This window comes from Perna viridis, chromosome 5 (genome assembly GCF_037379345.1).
Source record: "Perna viridis isolate PV_CMFRI_1.1 ecotype Kerala chromosome 5, ASM3737934v1, whole genome shotgun sequence".
Lineage (NCBI taxonomy): Eukaryota > Metazoa > Mollusca > Bivalvia > Mytilida > Mytilidae > Perna > Perna viridis.
In genome coordinates, this window is record NC_142449.1 from 16,929,814 (window position 1) to 16,950,986 (window position 21,173).

The 21,173-nt window shown below is 31.5% G+C and overlaps 1 protein-coding gene across 1 annotated transcript; it reads left to right on the forward strand.

The window, feature by feature from the left end:
* Positions 1 to 3: 3 nt before the first annotated feature.
* On the forward strand, positions 4 to 18,832 carry LOC148616293 (porphobilinogen deaminase-like). The gene is made up of 11 exons (XM_088583186.1): positions 4 to 145; positions 4,398 to 4,470; positions 6,864 to 6,913; positions 9,574 to 9,707; positions 10,381 to 10,458; positions 10,814 to 10,889; positions 11,476 to 11,589; positions 13,276 to 13,434; positions 14,011 to 14,064; positions 15,105 to 15,206; positions 15,988 to 18,832. Exons 1-11 carry the CDS (start codon positions 101 to 103, stop codon positions 16,240 to 16,242), a joined length of 1,140 nt encoding a protein of 379 aa, XP_088439312.1. The 5' UTR covers positions 4 to 100; the 3' UTR covers positions 16,243 to 18,832.
* Positions 18,833 to 21,173: the final 2,341 nt, after the last annotated feature.

The window sequence follows — 21,173 nt, forward strand, 5'->3', positions numbered from 1 at the left end:
TGCGACCGGAAATATCTTAATCTCGGTATGTCTCTGAACTTTTCTCAGAAAGTATAGCACACGTGGATTGTAAACAGACGGATTCATTTCAACCATCAAAATGTCAAATAAGAAAACGTTTATAGTCGGATCTAGGAAAAGCCAGGTACCACTTACTCTCATTTTCATTATATGTAATCTTTTTGACTCGTAAAATGTAAACTTGATCAACTTTTTAAAGAGGAATTTATGGCAATTTATTTCAGGGTCAAAAATGTGTTACATCATCGGATCGGTGAACTGCATTTGTATCATGTTGATAATATGTAAGGACTACATTTTACATAAAACTCCAACAACATTGACTCCACAGCTTTATCTACCATTTACATAAACTATTCCAGGATTAAGTTACGGAACTAAACATTTAAATTAAAATGTACAATCTTTATGACTTTAACGAAATTGTTTTTTTTTGTCAAATTAAATTTGAACAAAAGTTTGTTTGGTTTTAAGAACAGTGTACATGATGTTAAAATTTATACAAAAATATAGAGTATATTTCAATCAAGGGTCCTTTGCAGAGCATATATATACATTTGTAGATATAAATTCATTTTGCATGTATATGAATGTATGTGACAATTATATACAATAATGATTATCAGACATTTACAAACATAACAGAAAAGAATATAACACACATGATCATGTACGTTTTTTAGATTCTTTATAGTTAGGTCAGACAAAAATACATGTATCTAGGTTCTGAAGCCACTCTTTAAAACAATGTGGGAAGGAGGGTGTTTTTTTTGCAGTCAAAGCAGATAGATGCATTTTTTGTGAATTATTTCATGCATTTTCTGCTCAGTCTGATAATTATTTATTGTACAATTATGATATTGTGTGATGGAAGTAAAAATCGTTGATGCATGAGTGTTTAAGGGGAAAAGACTGCCTGGGAAAAATTATTTTAGTCTTACTACAAGTACATTTGTATGTGTACACAGTGTACTTGTGCATGCTTTTTTTTTAGTGCACGCCTAATGTTTTCATACTTTTAAAAAAATAGAAATGGAGAATATGTCAAAAAGACAACAAACCCACTGGATTTCGATAGAAAACTTTGATCCTATAAAAGGGTCTCAATTTATCTGAAATTAAGAATTTAGATTGTTACAATGCTTTTTTAATATGAATATTACTGGCTAAGAGTGCATTTTTTACAGGCACATCAACTTTTTTACCAATCTTGGATTTCATCATTTTGGTTCAGTGTTTTCCTTTTCTGTCAGGAGTGGGTGTTTCGGAAATCCCCTTTACAACCAGGTTTAATTTTGAAGAGAAAATTTTGCAACCGGGTATTTCTTAAGGGGTATCGAAATAAATAATTTGAGTAGAAATCCATGTTATTAAAATAAATATGCAGGTATTACAATGCAATACAATTGCTTACAGGTATTTCACATTTGTACAATTTTCTCTTTTATCATATTTACTTTCTTAATCAAGTTGTCCCTTTTCTGTTTCCTCTCAGAAACAGTTTTCGTCATCATTGATTTGACAACAACTAATTTCAGGTCCTTTTTCCTCCTACCAAACAAGTTTCCCCATATTTTAACTGCTGCATTAATACATGGTTTGTCAATTCAGATTTCTGATTTGTTCTTTGCTTTTATGTTCTATTTTTGACAAATTGGCCAAAAGTGTCTCTCCTGGTTGACTATCAACCATTTGAAGTCTTTTTCCTCACTTGCATTACAGTCACTGGATCACAGTTTTCCTTGTTTTCTTCATCATGATCATCTTTCATTTCCTTTGTTCAGGAATGAAAATATTGATGAATGCAAATCCACTATGTATGCTAATGAAAACAACTTCGCAAGGCGCAATTAAAAACCAGAAATATGACAGTGTAGAACTGAAAAAAATTGAATTTTATGAAAAAATGCCGACCAGCTTGTCAGAAGGAAAGGTGGCTGGCCAGAAATTTAAGCTGGTCAGCAAATCTGGCTTAAATGCCTGATGGAAAACGCTGCTGGTTTATCATGAAGAGTTAGTTAAGAGAGAAATAAGCTGATGAATGTACTTCTTTCATCTTTAGTTTAACAGAACATACAAAATGTACATTCTTTGGTTTGATCAATAAAAAATGATCATTAAAATTTTTCGCATCTATGTAATCTGACAGGAAACACTTGTGTTACATTAATGTTAATTTTTTTTAACATGGTTTTTGTCAGGTTTTCTCTCTATATGTACAAATGTACATGTAGTCATTTAATCTGTACATGTATTGTATGTCAACGTCTTGTCGAGGTGTGTGATACAGAGCAGACATGCTTCCGAGGCTAGAAGATGGCAAAAAGTGTCTCAGAGCTACATAACACTTTCTTCTTAGCCAAAATTGTGACATGTATACCACAAACAGACTCAAAAATTTGTGAAAAATACAACTCTGAATACAAGGACACAATAGAACACTTAACGCTTTTCTATGAATGCAATTTAGAATTACAGGATCACTTTTGGACGACAATACTTGACAATTTCGGAATTCAGACCTTCCTCTTTCTTGATGGACTGTACAGCAAAACACCCGACGAACTTCTCTGTATTATGATGGGATGTACTACTGGTATACTTGAAAATTGTCCAGAAATTGAACAATCCTTAAAAGAATTCTCTAACCTGTGTGCAAATTTTATCAGTAATGTTTCAAAAAACTTTTTTAAGCCGATTTAACGTACAAGTAATGCTTCAAATGTTTTCATGTTTATTTTTTCTTCTCTGTTTTCCATAGCTGTTTAATTTTGTCATGTAGTGTATTTTGCTTTTCTATTGTTGAATGTGTATCTCTGTAAAAGAGGAATTAAAGTATGATGATGATGTATGTGTACAATAAACTTCTAGGGGCGTAAAAAAATTGTTTTATTTCCAGTCACCCTACCGACTCTCCTCGCCAAAAAGTTTTATTTGTGATTTTGAAAAAAACAAATTATTGAAAAGGTTGCCGATTACCTTACAGAAAAAAAAAAAAGAATAAAGTTAAGCCCAAGAAAGTTTTTTCTGTTATACACGTAGATGGAAAAACAGAGAGTTAGAAATACTTTAGGGATGAAAATCGCCCAGACTACTCGATTTTTAAGTGGGTTACCAAACTTAGGGTAAAATTTAGTTGAAAATATAAAAAGTATTAAACAAAAATGTGGGCTGGGCTGCCAGCTTGTATTTCCTATTTTTTCCCCAGTACTGGTTATTTATATTGAGAATTGATTGTTAACATACATGTGAGTGAGCTCTTGGCCATCTATTTCATGTTTAGTCTTTGCAGATTTGGTTTTTATTGTATTCTGAGTTTGGTTTCACACTTATTTCATTTCAAAATTTTAAAAAAAATTAAAAATCCCTACCATATTTTAGAGGGTAGCTCAGAAACACATTTTTTTTGGTGCCATATTGGAATATTTTTATTATTTGATATAATTATTTTGTTATTCAGTTTTTGTTCTAATTTTTCAAAATGTAGTTCAGTACAATACTAAACCGATCCCAATTGATGGATGTTATTGAGATGGATGTTTTGTTCTTAATTTTAAGAGATTTTTTTTCTGTTATCATGTCAAAAATAGATTTGTTAGGCATACATTTTTGTACATGGAGATGCTAGTACATGTGTATATGCATATATTTTCAAAGAAATGTTTGTCTGTATTCAGTTTTCATGCTTTTTCGGGAGTTGTCTGTTAAATGTACAGTACATTCTAGTTTCTACATGTACATGTACATACAATTTTTTATTGAATATTGAAATTAATTTTGATAACTGGTATGGATATCTTAGCAAATACATATACCTGTACAACGTGTAAATACAAATGTACATGTGTACATTGATCAAATTATTTTCCCAAACCCAAAGTGAAAATATCATGTACTGTACATGTAAAAAAGATATACATGTACATTGTACATAACATACATGTATGCATTTTTAGAAGGAAAATTTAATTTACAGTTTGAATACATTGTACAACTACATGAATATTTATATTTTGTAGAATTGAAAGAAAGTATGGAGAACATTATACATTATACATGCACTAGTGTATCTCTGAATTTCATTGTCAGTTTGGATAATGTACATAATGAAAATTGATAAGATTTAGATGATACTTAATTAACCATATTAGAAAATATATGCTGAGTATATGATTTGTGGAATCATGGAGAGATTGGTTTGGTCAAACTGTTGCTCAGATTTGCTCAAAAAAGTACATCAATACATTTCTTTTTATTGTTACATGTACACCGGTAAGACTGAATTTCCCCAAAATAACAATAATTTAGAGCCTAGAGGTGATTGCAATATGATCAATATACATTCATACATGTAAAAGTTTATTGGTTCATTTCAGCTGGCCCTCATTCAGACCAACTCAATAATAGAGGCCCTGAAGAAAATCAAACCAGAGTTTGACTTTGAAATAGGTATGTATTCCTCAAACTTTCTATATTGATTTAATGCTCATTATATTTTTACACTGGTCTTTGATCAACATGATCAATGGTCATATATATAATTGAAAAACTTTGAAGTAATTTCCTCATTACATGTACAATTTAACTTGACTTTTCTCATGTCTCAGACCATTAATGTCAGTAAAGTTATTTTCCTCATGTTATTACAGTATCCGTGTAACAACCAGGATACATGACAGGTATACAACGTCACACCTGTATTTTACCTCAGCTGTGATAGGTAACATCAGGTCCAACGTCATTGATTGAAATTATGATACATACCAAGATGGGATTTAATAAAGAATGCTTAATAAGATTTAAAATGATCACGATTGTGATAAAAATAAACTTTCTCCCCAACTGAAAAAACTGTTTGATCATTGAAAAATCTCGTAGTACCGTAATGTACAGTATATTTAAATCAACGTTTATTTTTGTGTACACCAGGTACATTTTATTATTTTTTATCAAATGTCTCTTAGTCAAAAAAACTGTGACATACATATACATTTACATGTATATTTGTACATATACATTTGTAAACAAAACTAATATTATGCAAACATATAGCATATGTGGTTAGTTGGTTCATAGTAAAAATTTCCTGAATTGTTCATCAGGTTTCTGATTAATTGTCTGTCTCAATTTCAATGTTGTACATGTACATGTACCTTTTCCTACATTGTAATCCAAAATTCTCCTTAACTTTTCATTTTAAGGGTTGTTTTTAATTTTTACCAAGTTATGTGAAACTAATTTGGTTATATAAGCATTACTTGGTAAAAAATTATAATTTAATTTGTTATGGATGTTATTAAGATTTGATCCTTTAATTTATCCAAATGTTGTACAGTTTATGATTATTTGAACTGTGGATTATGGACCAATCAATGTTATTGATGTCACAGATGCAACGTTCAACGCACAATACAGAATCCTGCTGTGGTATTCTCCCCGAGTAGGAACCATATGGCTCCGCCACAGGAGGCTAAATTGCCCGACTTTACCCACCTCTCCCTATTTCCAGTGGCAATCAAAATTTGTCAACCCCATTATCCTTGTGTCCCATCCCTGTTTGTCTTTACTAAATAACCTCTGTATGTATGTTGCCCATGGAGAACCAATCCAGTCTTTGAAATTGACTCCAGCCCTACAGCCATGGCTGGTAAAAATGCTGGTGGGCTTGCAGAATTCGGCTTACATGCCAATGATTGCTATATAAGTTCATCAGAATTTTTAAGCTTGGGCTTGTTGTTAAAAATTTAAATGGCAAAGACTGCAATTAATTAGAAAGCTTATTACAAGTCAAATTATATTGTTGTGGATTGATTCCAGTTTTTAAATAAGCTATATGATATATTCAACTTCTGTGTAATTTATGTCTTACATGTGTATAGAGTCCTTAGTTAGGGGTATCCTTCTTTTAAGTATGTACAATTCTTGTTCAGTTTTATACATTTTTAAACCCCCACAAACAAAGTTTAGTGGGTATTTATGAATCACCCTGTTCTGTCTGCCTGCATGTCAATGTTTCTTGCAAGTGCAACTCCTCCTCAACAGAAAGATTAGGCTACCATCACAGATATAGAAGTGCATGAAGTAAATTGTAATACAGTTATTGTTGGAGCACTTACATGTACTGTAAATTGGAGATAATCACATTTACGGGTTTAACCTGCTCAAGAGATTTCAATAAAATTTTACGGGAAGTTGGGCATCATATGTAGATGAACATGAAGGAATATACAATATAAGGACACAGAACTTTGTATAAGCTATCTAGCTTCATTCCAGATCCTACCATGAGTTTTGTATGTAACTGTGTATCTATATTTGCTTGTGCTTATATACTTGAATAAATATGTTTAAACTAAAGGAATTTACATCATATTCAAGTAATTACTGATGGATTGATTATACATTTAAGTGCATTTGAAGCAAGGGGTATTATCTGTGTACTTGTGAAAATTTATAAGTGAACATTATACAGTGTACACTTTGCTTCTTTGGTGTTCACTTTGTTTGTCTGCTACTGATTTTTGTAAAACAAATTATATCAGGGTTAGAAACTTGTTAAATTGTGAGGTTGCCCCAAAAGCAGAAAATATACATGTACATGTAGGGTTTTGATTGAATATTTCAGTATTGTATGTAAAAATCAAGTAATCTGAATTAATCTTAGGTTTTTACATGATTTCACACTATGTGGTGTCCACTTTTTCTGTACTTGGTGAATAAGAAATATTTAAAGAAATTATAAACCCCCACCACCACCCAAAAAAAAGTCTATAATTGACTTTGTTGAAAATGTGAACCATGCTGATTCCAATGTTTACATATTTTGTTTCTTTATCTTTCAGTGTCAATGTCCACAACTGGTGACAAAATACTGGACATAGCTCTCTCTAAGGTAAATTATTTCCTAATACTGAATAATCAGGCATTTATTGATATGAGGCCTATTTAAGGTTAAGAAAGTCTTAGATCAGTATTATCTCTGAGTATTACATGATTTATGGCAACATTGATATGTTAAGTGGTCCATGGTTCAAATCATATCATAATTTTACAGTTTACATACATTACTTGTATTAACCTGAGAAGGAAAGAAATATCCACATATTTATCTACTGTCAATACTCTATATTAACATTAAAGGATTTATGACATATATATACAGTATATGTATTATCCCAGAAGGAAAGATTTTCTTGTACATGTATATTTATCTACTGTCAATGCAAGAAGTTGTATGTACAATGCACATTGAACTTCTACTCTCATAGATAATTGACATTTAATGTTTCAATATACATTAAGTACATGTATAGTTTTAATGTTTTAAATGGTTCAGAAACTGTACATGCATATGTTGTTTAATAGAAAGCTGGAGGCTTTAAACTTAATTTTACGCTGAGTCTTGAAAAAGTTATTTACTCAACTGAATGGTGCGATATATATTTAAATTGGTACTATAATACAAAGCAGTAACTGTAAGGTCTCTCATGCGCTGGATACAAGACCCTAGGTTGCACATGGCTTAACATTAAGAATTCCATGTCTATTAACCTCAATGTATTCTTTTTTTTGTGTGTAAATTTTGTAAAATTGTATATAAAGTGAAGAATATTATCAATCACATCAGTCAATGACTTAATATTCTATGATGTACCTTCTGGCTATTGTAATACCATCCCATCATTTATCCAATGATTTATTATTTAATGATCTGTCAATGTAGTTTTTTTTCTTGGGGAAATTTATATTGTCATTACAATAGACAAATTATGTTCAGTAAACATCTAAAACTACCTAACCTTATCTTAGTGTTCATGATTGAAGAGTTACCAGTTATGTGAGACCTGGTGTATTGAAATAAAAGTGTCATTTAATGCCTTTAGCTCAAGTATAAAAACCTCTTTGAAATTTTGGTTTGTACATGCAGTATGTTGACTGAACTTTGCTGAGCATGATAGTGCTTGTTGGAAAATTTGTGTACTCACTTGTATATGTGTACAAAATATACATGTACAAAAAATGCATGTATGTATATGTCAGGTTTGATGAATCAAAAATAAAAAATACTACAACTTGAATTATAGTTACAGGATTGATGTTCATTAAATATTTCTATATCTATGTACATGTATTTAATTTAATCAATCTGATGATTGAAGCTTTATACTGTTGGCAGGTGGGCCTCTATCATTTTGTGGTATAACTTTATTCTCCTTAGAGGTTAATATGATTTTAGGTGTTCATGAGGGACAGAGTTATTTGTACTTTTAATTCGGTGATAATGCACAGTTATGTTGTTATGTTGTTGATGTCTTTACCAACAGGAACATACGAGAGTTCCTAGAACACACACATCCTAACATACGAGAGTTCCTAGAACACACGCATCCTAACATATGAGAGTTCCTGTAACACACGCATCCTAACATACGAAAGTTCCTGTAACACGCGCATCCTAACATACGAGAGTTCCTATAACAAACGCATCCTAACATACGAGAGTTCCTGTAACACACGCATCCTAACATACGAGAGTTCCTGTAACACACGCATCCTAACATACGACAGTTCCTGTAACACACGCATCCTAACATACGACAGTTCCTGTAACACACGCATCCTAACATACGACAGTTCCTGTAACACACGCATCCTAACATACGACAGTTCCTGTAACACACGCATCCTAACATACGACAGTTCCTGTAACACACGCATCCTAACATACGAGAGTTCCTGTAACACACGCATCCTAATATACGAGAGTTCCTGTAACACACGCATCCTAACATACGAGAGTTCCTATAACTCTCGCATCCTAACATATGAGAGTTCCTATAACACTAACATCCTAACATACGAGAGTTCCTATAACTCTCGCATCCTAACATACGAGAGTTCCTATAACTCTCACATCTTAACACACGAGAGTTCCTATAACACACATCCTAGCATGTGAGAGTTCCTATAACACACACATCCTAACATAAGAGAGTTCCTATAACACACACATCCTAACATACAAGAGTTCCTATGACACACGTATCCTAACATACGAGAGTTCCTATAACACACACATTCTAGCATGTGAGAGTTCCTATAACTCTCGCATCCAAACATACGAGAGTTCATATAACTCTCACATCTTAACACACGAGAGTTCCTATAACACACATCCTAACATACGAGAGTTCCTATAACACACGCATCCTAGCATGTGAGAGTTCCTATAACACACACATCCTAACATATGAGAGTTCCTATAACTCTCACATCTTAACACACGAGAGTTCCTGTAACTCTCGCATCCTAACATACGAGAGTTCCTTTAACACACACATCCTAACTGCATACATCATATCCAAAATATATCACTTCTGATAGAACTATTTTGAGCCTTCATTTTTCAGAGCATTAAATTTTACAAATATATTTGAATACCCTAATACTCCATCCCTATTCAACTAATGCTAGAACATGTCGAGAGTACATGTAGGTCTACATTTTTGCTCATATTCATCAAATTTACTATGACTGATTTTGTTATTTCAGATAGGAGAGAAAAACTTGTTTACCAGAGAATTAGAAGTTGCCTTAGAAACAAAGAGAGTAGATATGGTAGTCCACTCCTTAAAGGATCTACCTACAACTCTACCTGAGGGACTTGTGGTAGGATGTGTCTACAAGTAGGTCATCAGGCATACATTAACATTATCATTCCACCTAGATTCTACCCCTTCAAAATGTGTACAAAATCAAGTCTGTGTAAAATTTAGTTTATAGTTCTAGGGTATGGAGAAAAAAAATTGTTCCTAAGACAACTAAGCTTTTCTGCAAAAACTTTGTTGGTATAAATTCTTTAGTTGCACATATATATTCTTTATAATCTGACACTATGAATCAGAGGTTACATGTATCATGTCATAATCACGTCTGTTTCTCTGTTGTCCTTCTGTTCATCACAAATAATAGGTTCCCAAAATAATGATTGGAAAACTTCTCCTTTGAATCTTTTCAGCAGGCTAACACTTGCTTAAGACCATTACATAAAAGTCAAGTTTTGATTACTGGAACTATCAATGTAAATAATAGTGGCATTTTAGAAGGCATTTTTTTTTTATTTTGTTTGAGTCTTCCTGTGATGTATTGAGGCATGAACATTGGATTAAACAAAAGCCTCAGAAAATGTCATAATTATCTGGATTTATCCACAATATTGCATTCACACCCTTTATCAACTCTCTCTAAATGAAATAAGTATGGAGAAACTGATATGTAATACTATATTGTACCATCGAGTTAAACTTAATGTTAATTAAAAAAAAAACAGCATGTCAAAATGTGTGTATTCTATTTCAGGAGAGATAGTCCTTATGATGCTGTTGTAATGCACCCTAAACACAAAGGCAAACAGATAGGAGACCTTAAGCAAGGAAGGTGAGACAGTATTTTCTAAATATCAACACAGTCATGGCTTATAACTATGTTCCTATTTTAGTGTCAAGTGTTTTATATATATGTACACGTGCCCCTTAGCTGGTGCTGATAGTGTATTATTTTGCCCCTTTTCAAGGATATATATTGTGTTGTCCTGCTGTCCGTCTGTCCGTCACCAATCTTGTGTACACAGAGTGTATTAATTTAATCAAAATATAACTTATTTATATATATTCATTTGTATATCCTTATTATTCAGAATGGTGTTTGATATACATGTATTAGATTGTACCATCATTGGGTAAGTGAAGTGCTTCTCAATTTCTTTTTCACATCATTTATTGATTTATTACAGTGTAATTGGAACCAGTTCATTGAGGAGAGCATCCCAGCTTCAGAGAAAGTACCCAACATTTAAGTTTGAAAGCATTGTATCCTTTTTTATAGAACATTTGTAGAAGTATCAATAACATTGGCAGGTAGTTACTTCAAGATGATGGTCAGAGACAATTCAGTGATCATGAGGAGGTAGACCTAGAGTAAGGAACGCATCATTTGAACGTTTGTTTTCAACATTTTACATTAATCTCATGTAAGCATCAAAGTAACAATTCATTCTGTTTCAAAGGAAAGCCTGAAAGGCGTCGGTGAAATTGATTATAATACAAACATATCACTGATTCCAAAAATTATGTCTCTTACCCTAGGTCTACCTCCTTAACAGTTCCCTGTTTTGCATTTATTTTTCTAAGAATTTCAACCCTTTGATTGAATATGGTGATAAAGAAAGTAATTTTTACTTAATGCTGAATTTTTTTCTTTGGAATGATTATACATACTTATAATATACCATGAAAAGTACACATGTAAAATGCATCAACATAAAATGCAGATGCCCATATTAACATATTAAAACTCTTCTTTCTTAATTATATGGAAAAATCAAACTGTAAACAATAAACATGTATGTATTACAAAACATTTTTTTTTAAAACTTGTTCCTTAACTGAATCTCAGAGAGGAAACTTGAACACTAGATTGAGGAAACTGGATGAGAATGGAACCTATGATGCCATTATTCTGGCAGAAGCTGGTCTACACAGAATGGGTTGGGCTGATAGGATATCTCAGGTAGATTTCATCTCAGACCTTTTATAGTAGAATTAAGTGATTTGCAACAGTCAAAGGGAGATAATGGGAACTAAGTTATTGTCAGATAATATAAAACACTGACTTTTATTTTCTGCTGAGAAGACACATGTAATAGTAAAATTGAGTTAACATTTTTTAAAGGACTTTATCTTTATTTTTTGTAATAATTGTGCTAACATTTGACATTGCAATATGTTATTTTAACACTTACTTAGTACTGAATGGATTTTTATTGGTTTGCAGGTCTTAGAATCCATAAAGTTTTCAATAGGAGCTTTTAGCTGTCAGGAAATAGGCATATTTTAAAATCACAGATTAATGATTTTATGAAATTTCAAAATTCTTTTTTTTTCTCTTAAGAAATGACTTACTCAAAATCAACTTTAAAATCTGACCTTTCACTTGTTACTATTTGGTGTTAACACATATGGTTCAAAAAGTCAGTTATAACTTATTTCTATAATTCCATAAATTATAACAAATGAAACAAGAATATTATGTCCATAAATCCAGTTTTTAGCTATTTTATATGTTTTTAATCCTCCAGGATCAAAATACCTTGTCACTGGTTTATGCCTGGAACTTCCCAACTGTTTCTGAACACTACACAAAAATATAGTCCTAATGTAGTTCCCTTTACATCATTCCATTTATTTTTATAACCAGTAAATATGTTTCTGGGAATTACTCAGCTCAATAATCTATTATTTCTGCAAAATGAAATTAAGATCTGAAATTTTCAGTTGATTTGAAAATTTGAGGGACTCCTTTTTAGCCTTGGAAGATGTTTAGTAACAAAATAGCATTAAGGAAATTCAGTTCTTGCAATAATGTGTCAAGAAACATTAAGTATGTTAAGAATTTTCCATTCAACATGCTTATCAGTCAAAATCGCCTTCCTGTCCTTAATATTTCATGATTAATAAACAGGAAGTGAAGAGGAGTGATTTTAACCTAGTAAAATTGGCGGACAAATTTAAATTAATAAAATTGTTTAGTTTTGCAAAATCTTATGCTTATAAGCTGAAATCAGTTTTTATTTGAGTATAATTACATTGTAGGATAAATACTCTGTTAAAATATTTTTTGAAGGTAAATGCAAATTGACTTTGGACGGGTTTAAACATTTGGGGAAAAGGTGAAATAGAACAAAATTTGAAAATATAAGTTTAGTTGGATACTGTTTAAATTTTGATTACAATTTATACTTCAGAAATCAGTTTTAAAGATTGACATTCAGTTTCTACATTAAAAAAAAAGTTCTAAATAACAGGAGGATACAAATTCTACATGTTCTATATACATGTAATATTGGAATTGCTAAAATATTATTACAGTTTTATTTACATCATGTTATCTTTCAGTGAAAGTTTGTTTATGCTACAATTTTCATTAGAATCAAAAACCTCCAGTGCTAACGGCACTTTGATTCAATTATCTTATAAATAAAATTTATTGAGATGAATTTTAGTCGTTCATCAAAAGTGATTAATGGAACCAAGAGTCAAGTGAACAATTAAAATTGACGATGCACAGTTTTATTATTGTATGGGTTCCTCTCTCAGCCGGAGTGTAGTCAAATTTACCATTTACTGTTAAAGGTTCATTTACAGATTTATACAGATTTATAAAATATTTAATGTTCCAACCTCTTTATAATTGCAGGTTTTGCCATCAGATATGTGTATGTATGCTGTTAGTCAGGGAGCAATGGCTGTAGAATGTAGAGGGGACGACACTGATACACTCCACCTGTTATCACATATAAATGACCAACAAACAGCCTTGGCTTGTATAGCTGAGAGATCATTCCTTAAAACTCTGGTTTGTACCTAATAATTTTCTCAAGTATATATTTCGTAGTTAAATAACAGTGAAACAGAATGACTTGTTTCAAAATCAACTTTAGAAAAAAAACAAGTATGGTCTAGACTTAATAAAAGTGACTTTATATTCTACAGTAAGGGATTCTGTCAGAAATAACGTATGTACTTTGGGAGTGATTGTTATAATCCAGGCATAGAGCTTATATTGTAGAAAGTCACACATATTCCTGTTTGTCTAAATATCACCCATAACAAAATGGAGGTGTACCATCGTTATTTATAGTACAAATAAAAAAAAAAGCATATTGCTCACTCCCTCATAGGTAAAGCCTGAATTTGTACTTATCTGGAATCAAATATTCAAAACAGTGGATGATCATGGTGATATTTTGATCTATTTTTCTGCTCCTTATAGTAAACCATAATATTCAAGACATTGTACCTACCCAAATTAACTATAAAAAGATATCTGAGTCAGTCATTTTATTAATGTTTATATTTCCGTCATCACCTGAATGTTTCACTGTTTGTACCCACTGTAGTTTCATTAAATATTTACTTATTTAATTTACAGGAAGGAGGCTGCAGTGTACCAGTTGCTGTGTTTACTGAAGTCAAAGATTCACAGGTATGGAAGTTATAGGAATTTTTAAAATGTTTAGAAATCCATGTTATCTGTTTTCTTTATCTCATTTTTGAGGCCAGTAAATTACTACAGTTAGTTTTAGCTTTTTGAGATTTTTTTTTATTTCATGTACAGGTGAGATAAAGCTTATTCAAATAAATCATATTAAACTGACTTATTAAAATAAAAATAATAATAATAATAATAATAATAAAATAACAGACTGGGCTCTCTGATTTGGCATATTTATCACAAAATTGATTTTGATAATGAAAAATAGAATCAAATATTGCCTGAAATTCAAGACTTCAGAATTCTTAATTTTATGCATTCTTTTACTATTACTTTCTACCAATTTTTAAGGCATTCTGGCACCAGCTGTCTATAAATAGGAAAATGTGAATTTTAGTGTACTTACAACATGCAACTTTCTGTAAGCTAAAAAATTGGATATGGTTGGAATTAACTGAATTCAGTTTTATTTACATGTTTTCTAACTTCAATGTATAATCATAAAAAAATACGCCTTTCCTTCTATTTTTATTCTTAGTGTTGAAAATAAGGCTGAAAGATCTAGGCTGTTTTACAGGATCATTTTAGTCAAACAATAAAGACACAATGATGTTGTCTTCATTACTAGACAATTTGTTACAAAACACAACCATCTCATATCACTATGTATCCACTTCAGCTATCCTACCGCACATCTATCATAGACAGGTGTTGGTTCATTAACATTCTCTCAGCTATCCTACCACACATCTATCATAGACAGGTGTTGGTTCATTAACATTCTCTCAGCTATTCTACCACACATCTATCATAGACAGGTGATGGTTCACTATCATTCTCTCAGCTATTCTACCACGCATCTATCATAGACAGGTGTTGGTTCATTAACATTCTCTCAGCTATCCTATCACACATCTATTTTAGACAGGTGTTGGTTCATTAACATTCTCTTTTAGGATATTTTAGATGAGTTTTTTTAGAAAAATATACTTCATTGTGCTATGTCAGTAAATCTAAAGAATTGTTTTTAGATAAAGATAAATGGAGGAGTATTTAGTATTGATGGCAAGCAGTGTGTACAGGATGGTGTAACCAGAAATCTTGGAGACTTAGATGAACCTCCTCGAAAAAAGGTACAGTATTGTGATAAAAGAGATAACTAAATATACAAAATATTGGCTAGGCATATTTTAAATGATTTTTAGTGTACCAAGGTTATAATTGAAGTCGGGCAGGTGTGGTCAAGGAGTAATCAAGGGAACAAAGGTTATAGCAGTAATCAAAAGAATGTAATCCAGGGACAAAGACCAGACATGGAAAACAGACATGCACAACAAAGAACATAAAGTAACTAAAATCATACATACAAAGCAACAAAAGCAAATGAGCAACTCGGACTCCACTAAAAACTCGGAGCATGGACCCGGTGCACCGGTAGGGTAAGCATCCTCTGCTTTTCCAGAAACACCCACTGAGTTGCTCATAAAAAGTCAAGTCCAGGGTAGACAAAGGAGGAAAGGAAAACTATGACATATTGAATAAATCAGTTTTCATGGTGCAGATGGATACACCATAATGATCCACAAGTTCATGATGACGACCATAAAACTTCAGTAGTGATGACTTCAATCTTGTAGCAACATAATCTTCTTCCAGAAGCCTATTTGTTACAGTTCTAGTGCGATACATATTTAACCCTTTTGAAGAAACTCTAGCTTTGAGATCAAATTAAAATAATTTTGCAGTTGGGCCTCTTTTTGTTTTCAAAGAGCTACAATTACAAAAGTTTTATTTTTGAAAATGCGGCAGATCTTGTCATTTGTGTTGTATAAATCAGTATAATATTATAAATCATGAAACATTTCTGTAATATATTAGTCAAACTCTAATCCTCAATTTGCTTGATTTGAACAGTTGTGTACAGAAGAAGAAACCAAGCATTATGCAGCGATTGTTGGACATGATATTTCTCAGCATGCCTTAAATGCAGCTATGGAAGCAGGAAATGAACTAGCAAATAGAATTTTGACACCAGAGGGAGCTGCTATACTGGCTAAAGCTAAAGCAGATACTGCTAATGCAGTTCTAGAAGAAAAGAAAAAAAAGGAACTTATTAAAGCTGTTGAAAATCATGGACAAAGTTCACAAAGCATAAGTCAGAAATCATAAACAGAAAGACAGAAGTGTGTTTAATCTGTTGTTTTTTTGTTTGTTTGTTTTATGAAGTAAATAATTATGTTTCTTGGTGCTACATATAAAAAAGTAACATAAATTACTGCATGTGTAAATAAAGGATAAGTTTTTAACAGTAACTGTTCATAGATTTTAATGATAAGGCAAGATTAGTTTATTTGTGAAAGACTATGGTTGAATACTTGCTTGTAACTGTAAATATTGTTTGCATTAGCTATGACTAAACATTTAAAACATTTAACTACAGTCGAACTTCACTCACTCGAACTCGGATGGATCGAACACCCGGGATTTCTCGAACACAATTCAAAGTACCAAAATTTTCTCCTATATAATCAATATAAATAACCTTGGATTTCTCGAACACTCGAACTGACTAGTCGGTCCGTTCGGTAATAAATCTTAGAGAATAACCTCACTAATTCAAATTCTTCAGCAATTTTGGGTAATAAAAGGTGTGAAAAACTGAAACCCTATCATTAATCAGTGTCATTTTAGTTAATTACAGGTAAAATTCAAGTCATCACTAATTAGGTAGTTTTGATCTTTATCATAACACTGATTGAAGTTCGAGAATGATAGAGTCGGTATGATAAAAGCATCAAAGAAAATCGGATGAAAACAAATTATTGACCAAGGAACTCGAACTCTGAACGTTTTTAAAAGCGTACACAGCCTTTTTAATGTCCACAAATCAACATAATCTTCCGAAAGCAAACGAAAAAGATCTACGAACTAACAAAACTTTGTAGGAAGTAGGCAATTTTAACGATAAAGTCGAACTCGGATCGGCACCGAAAAAAATCTGGAATTATATGAACTTCAATTTCTCAAACTCTTGATAATTCGAACACATTTCAATGGTCCCTTGGAGTTCGAGCTACTGAGGTTTGAATGTATATTGTAAGAATTTGTTATTGTAGAAAATTGTTGACTTCTTACAAAAAAGTAAATTGGAATGGGAGTTACCTGTACATAGCATTTTATGGTATTGTGAGGTTTAGGAAATATTAAAAATAATAGAAAGGTCTATAAAAAGAATTGAGTATCCAATGAATGATGTAGCATCTGTATAAACCTTCATGTACAAGATTCACAAATTTTTTTTTTAACACAATGAAGTATATTTATTTGTATGTTTGGTCAATTAGACATTAGTATTTTATGCATTAATTATTGTCACAGTTGCACTATAATATAGAATAGGTAATTCATGTGAAAGTGAAGCCTATAAAAGATCAACTAGGTTTATTATGTACAATATCATATAAAATTCAGACTCTGCTAATGATAGAGGAAATATAAGTTGTAGAAAAAACTATTCAAACAATGATCTACATACACCATAGATACATGCAACTATAGTCATTTCTATATACAGACCTGTGTTATAAAAAAAAACATAATTATCTCTCTCCTAAATCAATCATTTCAAGAACAATAACGCTTGCAGAGTTCAAACTTTATATACAGTCTATGTAATTATTATCTTAAAAGTGCAACACCCAAACTACCAACTATAAATACTTATGAGACTGGAACTGTTTTTGAATTAGAAATAAAAGTGAATTTAATGGGTTTTGATATGCATATATCACCTCATGTCTGATCTTTATAAAGACTAGTACATATAATGGCATGCATGTATAACCACATGTCTGATCTTTATAAAGACTAGTACATATAATGGTATGCGTGTATCACCACATGTTTGATGTTTATAAAGACTAGTACATATAATGGCATGCATGTATAACCACATGTCTGATGTTTATAAAGACTAGTACATATAATGACATGCATGTATCACCACGTGTCTGATGTGTATGAAGACTGGTACCTATTTGATTGCTTGTTATGCTGTATTTGATATATATTTAATTACTTGGTAGACTGTATATTTTATGGTTCTTGTTACCTGTGAGTACCAACTAGTTATGCATGGGAAATAAATAGTATTTTTTTAATCTGCAAAAAAAATATTTATTGTTAGTGTTATGTTTACTACTGAAATGAAAAAAAAAGCCTGTCACTTTTAATGTATATATAAATTAAATATCTCGGTTCTAATATAAAGTGTTTGATTTTTACTTTCATCCTTCACTGAAACTTGTATTTTGTTTTCGTCATAGAAAGAAATTTATTTATAAGATAATTACGTGTAGGTAGAGGAATCTTTAATTATATTATTGCCTTGCTGCTGTCGCCATAGGAGATGTGATTATTTGTACATGCAGGCATTTATATATACTTAAGTGGAAGTTTGTTCTTATGTCAGATATATACCCCAGTATTTATATCAAAGACATTTTTAACATGGAGTCGTATGTACATGTTTAACTCTATATATTGTATCGGATTCCATGTATGTTTTTTAACTCCTTAATTACAAAAAAATAGATTATTATTTTATATATCTTAAGTTATGTTCTTATTGAATAACTACAGAAATGACTTTTATCAAGTTGTGAACTCTGTTAACTGAAAAAATCATTGCATTGTTTTTATTATTGTAAATAATTGTGATTGAAATGTAATAGCAATGATTAAAAGTGTCAATATGAAAGTAACTGTATTTCTTGCCTAAACTTGAAATCTTGGGGTCATGCTACAAAATCACAATAACAAATGCACACAATAACTGAAGTAATTGATAGAAATGGTACAGAAAAGGTGAACACAACATATGGACCATCGTATAACCCTTATAAAATATTTTATATGTACAGAGGTCACCAAAATGTCTTCAATAATTGTGAACCCGCCATTAAGTGAACTCTGCAAGGCCTTGACAACAAAAGTAATAAAATCAATGGTAACAGAACGATGACACTTCTTCAACTTAAAAGTCAAATAACTACACAAAGACAATCATATTAATGACCAACAGCTGACTCTGGACAGGCGCATATCTAGGGTGGGGTTAAGCTAGTTTTATAAGGCCTTAATCACCCACTTTTATGTAAGGTCAAACATGAATTGAAATAAATACACCATAAAATTCATTTCGTAATTCACCCAATTCACCTTCATGGAATACCTCAACATACAATATATAGGCAAAATCAGAAATCCAATTAAAGAATGTTCACAGTTACTCAAACCTAACTCTGAATGATAATACCATCAAAATTACCAGCATAAGAAATAATCGACCACTACATTTCTATTGGACTGGATTTGGAGTAGTAACAGCAAGTACTAACTAGGTAAGATTACTTAAAATTAACCCTTCCATATAAAAAATCAACACTGCCGTTGGTTAAGGGTGATTCAAGTTGTCGAAAACCCCATCAACTAAACGACGCCTTTTTTCATTTACAACAATATTTTTACGTAACTACAGTCATTCCAGTATACAGAACTGTATTTTGGAGAAAACCATTCATTCATCTCTTATCACCCAAAATCAAGAACAATAACTTTCAAAGTGCCAATTTCATGTACAATCCGAATTATTTTTTATCTCGTAAATACAACGTTATGAAAAACTGAGACTGGTTACGTGATGTTGTTAGAAACAAAAGTGATTTCTATGGAGTTTTAACATACATGAATCATCTCCTGTGTGATATTTATAGAGGCTGCTACATAAATTAATCTGCCTTCTGAATCATATGTAAATCGTAGTAGGTAACCACAAGTACAAAAAAATCTAAAAATTTCTTTTACTTTGGATGATCTTACAAAAATAAATTCTACACAACATCCTTATAATTTGTCATTATTATTGGGAGACTGTCAATGTAGAAATCAGGCAGATCCTATGATAAAGATAGCACATAGCCCATAGTAAATTTTATCATACACATTTTTTGTTCCAATGTAATGTTCAGCTCATTATGATACAAGAAAGAACATGATATTTTCTGTACCAAGAACGGATGAATCAGAATGTATATTAAAAGTTCTCTATATCAACTGAATTTTGAAATGTCAAGTTAGAGTTATTTCCTTTGAAGATCTTAGTGCTTTGCACGTAATTTATTTCACTCTTACGACAAGTTTATAACAAACCAACATTTGATTTTAGCTCACTTTGCTCAAGAAGCCATTACAAATAAGCGAATATTATCACTTTTCGTCCTTTGTAGTTGTTGCCTACTTTTTAACGATTCTTAAAACATCTTCACTAAAACTAATTGATAGTTCGCACGAGTATTGCATGTACACTGCGTTCAGACTTTTGATCGCAGAAAATAAAATATGGCCAGCATGTCTATTCATAGTACATAGGGGGTAAAGGCACTTGTTTCAAGGTATATCTCGAAACCACGAGAGACAGAGAAAATGAATATGCTAATAATTCTGCGGCTTGAAGAGCTCTACAAAAGTCTTCTTTGATCAAAGTTGTAGGAAGATCCTTTGTTTTTTTTGTTTTTTGTTTTGCCCTTGATATAATAAAAATGTCGTTTTTGCAGTTTTACATCAATATATTTAAACCATAATAGAAAGAATAGAACATAAATGGTAAAGAAACAAAAAAGTGTGGTCATAGTTATAGGATGACTCCTTGTTAAGGTTATTGCCCCTGAAATGCCAAAAAAAAAAAGATGACTTTTCAAAAGTTTTTAGCCACAATCTTGAAACAATTAAAAATAGAATAAAACTTTCGATTGAAGTACAAGGATCGTTATAATCAGTTCTTCACAAAAGATTCCACTTAATTCTGGCAAATGAATACTTCTTATAGGAGTTACTGCCATTTAAAGATATAAATAGCTATTTTTACCGTTTAATGCTTATATTTGTAGAATTTAGCAGATAAGGAAAATGTTTCAATTACTGGGAAATTTTCTTACATCTTGATATCATATAGTCATAAGGCGAAAGGAGTAATCAAGGGAACCAATATTCTAGTGGAAATAGACCAGACATGGAAAACAGACATACACAACAAAGAACAT

Coding starts and splice junctions, on each gene's coding strand:
- LOC148616293 (XM_088583186.1), top strand. CDS start 101: ATGTCAAATAAGAAAACGTTTATAGTCGGATCTAGGAAAAGCCAG. Junction 146..4,397: donor TCGGATCTAGGAAAAGCCAG/GTACCACTTACT, acceptor GGTTCATTTCAG/CTGGCCCTCATTCAGACCAA. Junction 13,435..14,010: donor GATCATTCCTTAAAACTCTG/GTTTGTACCTAA, acceptor TTTAATTTACAG/GAAGGAGGCTGCAGTGTACC.